Below are 11,976 nucleotides of genomic sequence, written 5' to 3' on the forward strand. Positions count from 1 at the left end.
CCGAGATTGCACCACCACACTGGGTGACAGAACGAGATTCCGTCGTGCAAAAAAAAAAAAAAAAAAAAAATTCTTCACCATCCTGGAGAGCCCAGTGCTCTCACTCTGCCCACTCTTCAGCAGAACACAGGCACAGAGTGACTGATCAAACTCCCTCCCCATCACTGGGTCTCCACCAGGATTCCTGACTTGTTTCTTCTTAAACATACTTTAACCTGAGGACAGTACTGCTCAGTAGTTTTACCTACCCATGGCCTGTGACTCTCCTCTCCCCAAAAAGACCAGTCAGCGGCACTGCTGATTTTCCTAACTTTTAGAACATACATCCAGCCCTGACATGTCTTATAAATCATGAAGTTCATCAGCACGAAGAGTCAGAACTGAAGAGGCAGGTACTAGGGAGACATGGTCCACCTCATCTTCCTGATGGCAGCATGAGGGGACAGGAAGAAGCACAGACAGGCTGGGTGTGGTGGCTCATGCCTGTAATCCTAGCACTTTGGGAAGCCAAGGCGGGTGGATCACTTGAGGTCAGGAGTTCGAAACCAGCCTGGCGAACATGGGTGAAACCCTCTCTCTACTAAAAATACTTAAAAAAAAAAAAAAAAAAAAAGTTAGCCGGGCATGCTGGCGGACACCTGTAATCCCAGCTACTCAGGAGGCTGAGGCAGGAGAATTGCTTGAACCCAGGAGGCAAAGGTTGCAGTATGCAGAGATCGTACCACTGCACTCCAGCCTGGGGCACAGAGCAAGATTCCATCTCAAAAAAAAAAAAAAAGAAAGAAAAAGAAAAAAAAAAGCAGCAGCAGCAGCACAGACAACCCTGGAGGAGGCAACCCAACTCAAGCTTCAATAGATGCGTGGCCTTGAGCAAGTCCTAGACTCTGAACACGTGCACACAGCTGTGGGTAGAGCAAAACACCTACCCAATCTACTCTGGAGGATGCCTATGGAGGTCACAGAAGACAAATCACATTGAAAACTTGTTCATTACTGTGCAAATTAAAGCCACCAATGACAATTTATAGCATGGCTTCATCAGCATGCTGAAAAGATAACATGAGTGGGCTAAAATAAGGCTTATGTGTGCATTTACAGTACATCTTGTTCCCAAAAATATCAAATGAGGTAATATCAAACCATATGACAGACAAAAACATTTAAAGATCACGCCACCACACACACTAGGCACAGCTATGCAAACCACCAGGCTCACATCAACTTTCTGTTTTTTAATGCACCCTAACACTCTGATGGTATCAGAACTGCCTCAATTTTCCATGAGACACTGTCTACCTCTACTGTATAGAGATATCTAGAGTTTACCATCCACACAGATAAAGACGGGCAGGCAAGGATCTATAAAAGGCTCTAAGAAAAAAATATTGTTAGTGCTACCATGAAAGACTTAAGTATCTATTACCATTTCTGTTTCATTGCCTTTTCGGTAACCCGCCACAAACGGGAGCAGAGAAAGTAAGGGGAAGGCTTATCAGGAAGTGTTGACACAACCTAAATACGGGCTGTGGGCACCACACCAGGGAAGGAAACCACAATTATACCATTCTTGATTTGGATGCACTTTCATTTTAAAACTTCCAGACAGGAAAGTCAGCAGTGAGATTTGACACTGAAATCTCTAGAACTCACTCCTTCGACAAACCCGTTGAAAGGTGGGAAGGGAGAGTGGTCATCACACTGGAGACAAATCTTAACAGCATTAAAGCTCTCTGTACGGAAAGTTTCCCCATCACTGCATTTTTTTTTTTTTTTTTTTTTTTTTAGTAACAAAGATGTTGTCAGAAATGACAATTTTTTGTGTCCCCTGATGATGCCTTGCTAGCATTTGGTTATAAGCCATAAAGCAGGAATAATTTCAGCCTGTCAGGAGTCTCGCTAATGCCCAGTTTCCCCCTAGAGAGTATTCCTGTCAAATCTAATGAGAGCTCCAAAGGCCCTCTCTACAATATAATGAGCACTTAGGCCATGCTGGTGATCAGGCGGCAAAAAGCATCAATTTGAGCTTGGCTACACCCTGGGGGCCAGACGTCACCAGTTTTAATAAGAATTATGATTACTAGCTGCACCAAATGCCTCCTCAGAACTTATTATTAATGTGTGACATTCAGAAGGATGTTTTTCAAATGTAAGGCCACTTTAAACTGAATTATAGCACTACTTTGCACAGCACTTTAGTTAAGGGTCTGTCAGCATTTCCAATATCAACTAAATTTCAGGAAGCTCAGTACCCTACTATGAAGAACATGGTGTGTCTCAGCTTTTCACGTTTTTCAAATTGCTAAGCCAATTACACACAGCATATTATTAATGCATACAGGCTCACGGACAGACAGTACACAGCCACAAATGCCTCATGCTGTATAGAAACTCATTAGAAAACTATTCTCACACCATGGTGCTACTGACCCACGTCACCCCTTCTCCCTACATGATAAAGAAGAGGTCATCCCGCCACATAACCTACAGGAACCCAGAAGAATTACACACCTCTTTTAGCTCCTCCAATAAACCCAGCACCAGCATATAGCATCACACTGAGGTGGTGTTCCCTTGTAAAAGAGTCAATGAGGTTATTAAATCCTTTGAGTTTCTGGGTTTAAGAAAAAGCTCAGTCTCCTCTTACTCTTCCATAATATCTGTTATCCAAAAAAAAGTGCCCTTCAGAGTAACTTTAAAAAAAAAAAAAAAAGATTAAACCGCCTAGGCCAAGTTTATTTGCATAATTCACTTAAATGACGATAGATGTTAGCCATAGATCTTCTAGCACATTTACTATCAACAAGTTACAAGTGCCTGAATAAGGCACTAGCCATTGAGAAACACACAAAAACAAAGGCACAAACCCAACATAAAGTAGGCTACCAACTTTGTAAATCATAGTAAAATCTGCATTTTTCAAGGCCCAATTACATTATTAATAAAAGGCCCTGAACATCACAATCTCTTTCCAAACACAAATCTGAGAACAGATCTAATTTACACGATAACTTAACATTATGAAATCTATGATGAATTAAAAATCAAAGACTGCAGAGTTACAAAAGCAGAATTCAACTCTGAAACACACTTGCTTAATGAAAGTCTTTGAATATAAGGAAGATCTGAAGGCTGAACTAATCAATTTCTCCACTGTGCCCCAGCCGGTCAGCCATGCTCTTTAATTTAATGAAACAAGGGTTTGAGATGAAATAGCACATATACATCAAGTAAGAATTGTATTGTTGCACTTTGAAATGTGTCCAACTGTGCAACTTCATCTGATGATAATTTTTTAAGAGGCAATCGATTTTTAAAAGACTTATTGTACCAGCGTCCTGATGAAAAAGTGAATGTCAGCATATCTCCAGAATACTTACACCCTGCCATTAATGCTTTCTTTGGCAGACAATGACTACTCAATCGAGGGTCCTTTGGGCTGAGCAATCATTTAGCTTTTCTTCTCTTATGAGGTCCTTAGTGCCTTGTTCCAGCTCAATACTCTTTTTATACACCATTATAGTAGCCATAAGTGTGAATTTTATGGGAACTTGCAAACTCATAGTCATTGCTAGAGCTTTCCAGTCACTAATCTTTTCATGCTTTTAAAACCACTACGACTGAAGCAACTCCCAACATATGCTCTGGCCATAAAAAGATGCTTTTTTCACATCCAAACCTGCAACAATTGAGAAATTTTTCAAAAATTTGTTTGCTAATAAGCCACTAATCCTGACTGTTGCTTCATGCAGCCCCAAAGCATAAAGAATACTCCACAGATAGTCATATACCTTGATTACTATGATTAAAAAAAACTCCTGAATACCCTTCTTTCCCCTCAACAGGTCCACACTTCCTTGCAAAACAGCACAAAAACATTAACTATTCTAAACTTCAGCAACTCTAGAAGATACCCAGCCCTTTCAAGAGGATAAATCTACACAGGTGGAAAAGTAAACTCAAGTCTTAATTCCTATCTGCCAATAAACAGGCTAGTTTATATTTCCAAAACACCTCTCCCTCTCCTAGTCATTTAAACACTTGTAATTATCAAGAAGCAACCCTTGCTACAGAATACTACCATCAATCCACAGGACAGGAAACCAAGGCAGAAAAATAGCATACAAATCCCCACCCCTAGAGCCCACCACTGAGAACAAAGCCAGTATTATTAAATCATATGAACGGATGTCTCATTTCAGCTTGAAGTTCAACTAAAGCTTACCTGTTTGTGCATTTCAATGTTTAATCCATATGACATTTCATAATACTGTAAAGAGAAAAAAGAATCAAGCATTTCATTAACTCATGTTTTTTATACTCTAATACGTTTGCTAATATCATATGAAAAAGGAAAAAGTCCAATCTTTGATACCTACCATCACATAGTGCCTCTGCATTTCTGTCTTTTCACTTGCCAGTTTCTCACATTCCAATTTAAGGCTACGAAAACAAAACAGGCAACTTAATGTAAACATTATGTCACTTGTTTTAACATCTGCCTCACATATTTGCACTTCAAGTAAAAACACAGACCAATTTGGAAAAGCCATAAACTATCTAGGTAAACACCCAAAAGCTTTGTCCCTGCATTTAATAGGGAAAAGGAATAATGTGAACAATACAAGGTGTCCATTCAGCTACCATTCTTCTTGGTGCCTATCTGGTTAGATGACAAGAATGAAAAAAACCTGTCAGAACCTCTAACTGATTCCTCCTCATGGTCATCTGCTCCCTACCTTCCTCCATCAGTTTGTTTCTCTGGACTCCACCAAAATCCGGCCCTTGCACAATCTTCACTCTTAGGCATAGGCTGTGCCATCTTTGCCAACTCAAACAGTCTCTAGGTTTGAAAATCCTATCTGTTAAGTTACTCCTACAATTGCTGGTCCCTTTCAAAACCTTTGGTTTTTAAATCCCTGCCAAAATATGTCAAGTCGCTACTGCAATAAAGTGGGTTGAAGTTCTCCCTGCTGGGTAAACACCGTGTGTGCAAGTATGCCTCAAGCTGCAGAGATATTATCTACAAGTAGACAAAAGGTCAATAATGAGAAAGCCCCTGACAAAGTAAGAAAATTCACACCCAAGCCACTTCGCCTCATCTGTGTGCTTTTTCTCAAGCATGACAAAAGCAAAATATGTCAATACAGTTATTTCTGAGTTAGAATCAGGTAAAACTTCATAGGAGCAAGGGAAAGAAACTAACCTTTCTGGGAAGTTCACTATTGGCAGAGTATTTTACAAAAATTTATAAGTCCTTTGAAGGTAAGTCTCACTACTTGAAGAAACTAAGACTGAGATGGATATAAATGTGACTCCACTCTCTCATCCTACCCAAACCAATCCGAAATGACGCCAAAGCAGGTGAGCTTCCTTCTGCATACTATTATACCCACCTCCCTCACCATCACCAATGATAGGCAATGTTATAAGCATCCTTAATGGACTTTGCCTCAGAAAACCCAATTTTCTAGTATGGCAAACAGCGATTTCAACATGGCTTTGCTTCCCTGAACCCACACTCCAGGACTGAGACATCGATTGAACCAATGTTTCAGCTCAGTCTGTTGAAAAATAAATACATGAAGTGCAAATATTGACGATTCTCATGCAACTCCCAAAGACATGAAAAAGGACTCCCTGGAACAGTGCAAACCGGCAAAAGGGAAACAATGGGAGGAGGAGGAGACAAGAGAAGAGGCGGCCCGGGAAGAACCAGGAAAGGGGGTAACTTGAATGACAGGTCTTAACTGAGACTCCACACGCCACCGCCTGGACGCAAGAACTAAGTACAGGCGCCGCCGCCACCCGGCTGGGTGCAAGGGGCACCTGGACGCCCGCGACCACTCGCCTGGCGCGGCCGGACACGCACCTGTGATACTGCGCCTGCAGGAACTGGAATTCCTCTTTAATCCGGTCCAGGGACTCCGGGATAGTGAACTTGAAGGGCTGGCCTGCAGCCTGGTGCGGCGTCTGGGGGCGACCAGCGAGGGGGACCGAGGGACGGGAATGCGGGCGGATGAATAAAGCAGTAAGTGAGAGAAGGCAAGAACGGGTGTGACATAAACAAAAAATAAAGTTAGAAGTGGCTGAAAACGAGGCCCCAAACTCGAGTTTGCCCTTCACTTTGGGGAGGGGGAAAGTGGACCCTCCCCGAGCCCCGGCTTCTAAAGAGGCTCGGAAGCTCTTCCCAGTCTCCAGGGCGGATTGCGCTAAGTGCGCCCGGGTCACCAGGCCAAAGGGAAGGGGGCTCCCCGGCGGCCAGGGAAGACCAGGCCAGATTGTCGGTGTCGCCGCCCCTTCCCCCACGGGGGCGATAATGACCCCGGGGACCAGAGGAGAAAAACAACTCCTTTAAGCTCCCCATTCCCAGAGTCGCCGAGGCCACCTCCAGACGCACCGGAACCGGGGCCGCATTGACATGTAAATAGGCGAGAGGAGAAACAAAGGGGGGGGCGCCCTGCCCCCACTCGGGGAAGGTCGGGGGGATATGGCTGCAGGAGAGAAACCCCAGCCTTCCCCAGCGCCCCTGTCCTCTCGGTATAGACGTCAAGTAGGAAGGAGCCCAAAGGGAGGGAGAAAATTAAGAGTTTCGGCCCACTCCTCACCCCAGGAAGAGAGGGCCCCAAACCTCCCCAACCTTACACCGCTGAGGGCGAGAGGGTCCGCCCGGCCGCAGAAGCCACCAGTCTCCCTACCGCCCGGGAGAAGCGCCTCCCCAACGGTCCTGCCCCCCCACCACCCAGCCGCGCCTCACCGGGTGCCGGCTCTGCGGGAACATCGCTCTGGCGGCGGCCGGGGCTCTGTTCCCCGGCAACTCAATTCTTCGGTCAATTTCCAACTTTAATCCCGCCGAGGAAAATTAAGCCGGAAAGCCAAGCAGAAGCGGCGAGCGCGCTGGCCACGCACGCAGGCGCGCTCGGCCGGGCGCACTGGCCACTCGGCGTCCGCAGCTGCTCCGGCTCCCGCTCCCGTCGGTGCGGGCTCCGGCCCTCAGGGCCACATTAGTGGGCGCCCCAGGCCCAGCTGCTTCAAGAACCTGCGCGGAGACGTCGGGCGCTCGGGGACTGCGCGCGGGGGCAGCACTCCAACCCCCCGGCCTCAGCCGCCCGGGCAGGGAGGCGGGGGCGCGGTGACTCCGACCGCACTCCCCTCGGCGATCCGCGTGCGCGGCGCCAGTCCTGGGCAAACAAATCCAGACGGGCTGCTTTTCTTTGCTCTTCTCCTGGTCCGCCTCCTCTTCGGGTTTTCCCCGAGGCGGCGGCGGGCGAGGTGCAGGTGGCGCGGCGGCCCCCGCTAACCCCACACAAACCCGACGCTTTCGGGGCGACTCCCGCAAGATTCGGCTGCGCCTTCGGCCGGGTGCTCGCAGGCTCCCGGGACGCAAAGGGGAGCGAGGTTGAAGACACGGCGGAGGCTCCTGGCCGGGGAGCGAGGGATGACGAGGCGGGGAAACTGCGGAGGGCGCGCCGGGAGGCGGCTCGGCACGCCCCGTGCGACCAGCACTCGGTGTTCTCCGCGGTTGCACAAACCCTCCGGGCCCGACGGGGCTACTCCACCGAGAGCAGTCCCGCAAGTGCCCGCTGCTCCTCGAGCCCGGGGAGCATCAGGGCGCCGCGCCTCGCGCGCACTCGCCCTGCACGGCCGGCCCGGCCGCTCCGGACCCTTCTTCCAAGCCCCTTTCTCCTGGGTCTTCTTTCTTTCCTTCCTTCACCTTCGTGTGCTTCTCCTCAAAAGGCGCTCCAGCCCACTGCAAAGTTCTCTCACCATCCGAGGGACGACATCCACGAGATGGTGGGGAAAACAGCAGGAGTGCGCTCCGCCAATCGGCCACCCTCCCCAGCGGGCAAACTCTGCGGGCGAGTCCGGAGTAGTCACAGCGGTGGGGCTAGCGGGGGTTTTGGTCGCCGCGGGACGACGGAGGTCCGGGCTGGTGGCGCGGGTCCCGCCCGGCCGTGCGAGGGTGGGGTGGCGCAGTCGGCTGCCTCCGGGACGCGGGGCACAGAATACCCGCCGCTGCTTCTGCTGCTGCTGCTTCTGCAGCCGCCGCTCCCACCGCCGCCGCCGCCCGCGCCTCTCGCGCCGGTTACATTAACACGCGGTTTCACACTCCGGAGCTAACCAGCGCCGGCCCCGCCCAGCCCCGGCTCGGGCGGGGGGCGCGAGCGCGGAGCCGGCGGGGGACGTGGGCCCGGGAGGTTGGTGGGGGGGGAGGGGTGGGCAGGAGGCCCACATCAGCCAATCGCGTGCGCTGCAACCAACGTGGGGCACTGACGCGCTCTTCCCCGGAGCCTATGGTAGCGCAGCGCCGGACGGGGCGTTCTCCCTCCCCCCTCCTCTTGCTTCCATCTCCGCCGTCTCCTCGGTCTCCCCTCCCACCCCGGCCCCTCCTCCGCCAGCCGCGTCCTCCCGGGCTTGGTGAGGAACTGTTCCTGGAGGAGCCGCGGGACGCCAAAACCAGCCAATGGGAAGCGGCGATTCGCGGAGATTGGCACTGATGATGGGAAGGTCGGTGGGAAGGAGAGCGGCGGGGCTGGGCTGTCAATCAAAGTAACGTGGGGCTGGCTAGAGAGCGCGCGGGCGCGCGCTAGCGGGAGGGACTGGCGAGCGTGCAGCCGAGGAAGCTGGGGGCTCGAGTTAGCAAAAATCCTGACACTTGCTCACTTTTCCCTTTAATGAAAATCCTCAGATCTAAGTGAAAGTAACTCAAAGACTAGCTGCGGAGTTTCTTATTGGAGGTGGAGGGGGACTTTTGGCAATTCGAGCAAATGTGTTTTTCAGTGTTGGACCCCTTGTTTGATGCTACTCTAAAAGTGAGGCCACATTCAAAAATTTATCTGAGGTTTGTTTTTCCTTGAGCTGCCTTTTTACGGATTTACGAGAGGGAATGGACTGTGCACTTAGGTGGAAATGCGCAAATGAGCAACGCCACGGTTGGCGTAGGTACACCAGCAAAGACGACTATGATTTCCTCCCACCGCACCCACCCCCTTTGCACCCAAAGTGGTAGGATTTGATTTTTATTGCAGGATTTCAAGCCACTTTTCAAAAAGATCGTCCTGTCCCGTTTGGCGGGAAGGATTCCCAGGGTGCTGCCAGAACAAGGCACGCGTGTCCGCTGATGAGACGTTTTGCCCGGGGCGCGAAATCCCAGGTCTTCGTCTTGAAAGTCCTGACTTCGCTGTGTTGGGAGAGGAGGGGAGCGGCTGAGGTTTTTAGGAGCCTCTCAGCTGCAAGACCACGAGTCTGTTTCCAATTCCTGGGAACAAAGAGAGACAATGTAATAAACCAGCACTGAGACCTGAAAAACCTGTCCCGCACACCCCACCCCCGTAGTCTGGGTGGTACTCCTGAGCTGAGCTGTGTGAAGAGCTAAATGGGAAGAGTTAGGTAAATGACGTGGCTAAGGTTCTTATGAAGTGGAACTTGAGTTAAAAGGGATTTTGAGATTGTAATAATCAAGACATGCTGTATAATTAATGCTGAGAGTCTTCGGTTTTTGTGTATGTCTCTAAATACACAGCAGAAAACCGTCAGTATTGCCGCATTTATACTTTTGTTTGAAGAACACTTCCACATGAGCAGTGAGTGAATAATGCTGGTTTAGCCAAACGGTGGTAACTTCTTCCACAAGGGCACATCTTGGACAAGTATTTATCTTATGTTGGAAACTAGTTAAGTTTTTGGTATTAATAACGCCCACGTTACTATTTTATTATTTTACCTTCAAGAGACTTACGGGAAGGAGCTTATTTCAACAGACATACATTTTATTTAAAGATGTGCTTTTACAGAGATCTTTTTCTTGAAATAGTTTTATAAGTCGTTTTAGACAATACATTTCAGTGTTGGAGTTGTTTTTAAATATGTATGATATTGATTTGTCTATAATTGCATCACTCCCAAATATCAATTATAAATGAAAAAATAAAAAAGCGATTTTAGCCAGTCTGTACGAAGCCATAGTAAATTCTTAAACAAGTTGGGCATTGTAGCTTTGTGGTGTTCTCATTAAGTACAGTTGGGAAGGCGGCTGTATTATTCATTTTGCTAACATGGAGAACAAAGAAGAAGAAAGCACTGCCTCACTTTCCTTGGTTAAATTTGGTGATGATGAGAGTTTTGCTCGACATACAGGACTTTTTGGAATCATAGGATCCCAGGGCCTTAGCAACCTGTTTTCCTTGAAATCATCTAGTGATTGAGCCACATATACCAGTCTGCGGCCAGTTCATCCCATAATCAGCTCCAGGACTGGATAGAAAGTGCTTGGATGCCACAAGTATGCTTGTATACATGCTGTGACAACTGGAGCAACTGATACTCCTCCCCGGCTTACCCAGGCTTTACGTGGTGCCTGTATCTTGAATAACTGGCACACTCCCGTTAAGTTTAAACAGAGCCATTAAAATATGCTTTGAGACGGGGCAAAAGTGTTGCTACTTCTCTTCTTTCCCCACCCCGCTGCCCTCAAAATCAGTTCTAAGGCATCTTTAAATGTTCTCTAATATAACTACTCACAGACAATGTGTCTGCTCACCATATTTCCCAGTTTGCCATGAGTAAACACTAGAAATTCTCTTTTAACTAGTCTTTCCTTGCCAATAGAGTTTGAAACACCAGGCCTTCTGATTTCCTTATAACGTAGTATCTATATTATCTACAGAGCATTATGAATTTAAAATTGAAAGGCCTTTAATTGTGTGCATAAAAATGGTTGGTTTTGGTTTTTGAAGCCTTTTTTTCCCCATTTAGAGCATCATCTGTCAGAGTGGGAGAAGGCTCTGCCCTTTTCAAGGTCATATTTTCTCCATGATTGTCATGCTGTAATAATTATACTACAAAACTCTCATCAAACTGCATTACAAATGATGGTGTTTAAACAGTCAAGTAGCTTTAATCTTATGTTTTAAATAAATAATATATGTGCAGATTGCCTACAGCCTGTTTAAAAGAAAATAGTCCTCCTCATGAAATCTATAATTTTGGTCTTCCATTTAAAGCCTGTTAACCATAATCTTCTTTACCTTTAACATTCATATGTCAATGATGTTTTTACGTGAAATGTACGATGCTTCCACTGGAAATTTTCTCTGAAAAACACAGTACCTTTTTTATGCTCTGCAGAGAAACAGAAAGATTGTCAGCTTGTTCATTTTCTTTTGATGCATATGTGGGTATATTCCCATTCATTTGTTGCTGATTATCAAATTTTCAACTCAGCAATGGCCTAAGTAATTACAAAAGCTAGATATTATCTAGTACAGATACTAAACAAAAAAGGAAAACTTATGGATGCTGACCGTAGCAACTAGACATCTTTTAAATCTATTACTTTTTTATTTGAAATAATAATTGTAATTTTTTTTTTTTTTTTTTTTTTTTTTTTTTTGGAGATGGAGTCTCACTCTGTCCCCCAGGCTGAAGTGCAATAGTGCCATCTCAGCTCACTGCAACCTCTGCCTCTTCGGTTCAAGATTCTCCTGCCTCAGCCTCCCCAGTAGCTGGGACTACAGGCGTGTGCCACCACACCCGGCTAATTTTTATATTTTTAGTATAGATGGCGCTTCGCCTTGTTGGCCAGGCTGGTCTCGAACTCCTGACCTCATGATCCGCCCTCCTCAGCCTCCCAAAGTGCTGGGATTACAGGCATGAGCCACCACGCCTGGCCAATAATTATAGTTTTTAACAGACCACTTTTGTTGTGTTCTCTTCCTTTTAGCTGAGAATTATTGCTCATACATTTCCTCATTTGACTTTTTTTTTTTTTTTTTTTGAGTCAGAGTCTCGCTCTGTCGCCCAAGCTGGAGTGCAGTGGTGCAATCTCAGCTCATTGCAACCTCCGCCTCCGAGGTTCAAGCGATTCATGTGCCTCAGTCTCCTGAGCAGCTGGGATAACAGGCGTGTACCACCACGCCCGGCTAATTTTTGTATTTTTAGCAGAGACAGGGTTTCACCATGTTGGCCAGGCTGGTCTCA

General features: G+C 47.2%; 1 protein-coding gene across 8 annotated transcripts in view; it reads right to left on the reverse strand.

Moving 5' to 3' along the window:
- TLE1 (TLE family member 1, transcriptional corepressor) overlaps nucleotides 1-7,027 on the reverse strand; it is a 104,951-nt gene extending 97,924 nt beyond the window's left edge. For 6 of the 8 annotated variants that reach the window (XM_063714252.1, XM_063714251.1, XM_024252190.3 and 3 more), the window contains exons 1-4: nucleotides 6,755-7,027; nucleotides 5,870-5,970; nucleotides 4,377-4,440; nucleotides 4,223-4,267 (exon numbers count right to left, since the gene is read on the reverse strand). In XM_063714252.1, coding sequence (XP_063570322.1) covers nucleotides 4,223-4,267; nucleotides 4,377-4,440; nucleotides 5,870-5,970; nucleotides 6,755-6,778 — 234 coding nt within the window. In that variant the 5' untranslated portion in view covers nucleotides 6,779-7,027. The other 2 variants (XM_054520087.2, XM_054520086.2) reach the window with 2 other exon arrangements.
- Nucleotides 7,028-11,976: the final 4,949 nt, after the last annotated feature.

The sequence above is a fragment of the Pongo abelii genome, chromosome 13 (genome assembly GCF_028885655.2).
Source record: "Pongo abelii isolate AG06213 chromosome 13, NHGRI_mPonAbe1-v2.0_pri, whole genome shotgun sequence".
Taxonomy (NCBI): Eukaryota; Metazoa; Chordata; class Mammalia; order Primates; family Hominidae; genus Pongo; species Pongo abelii.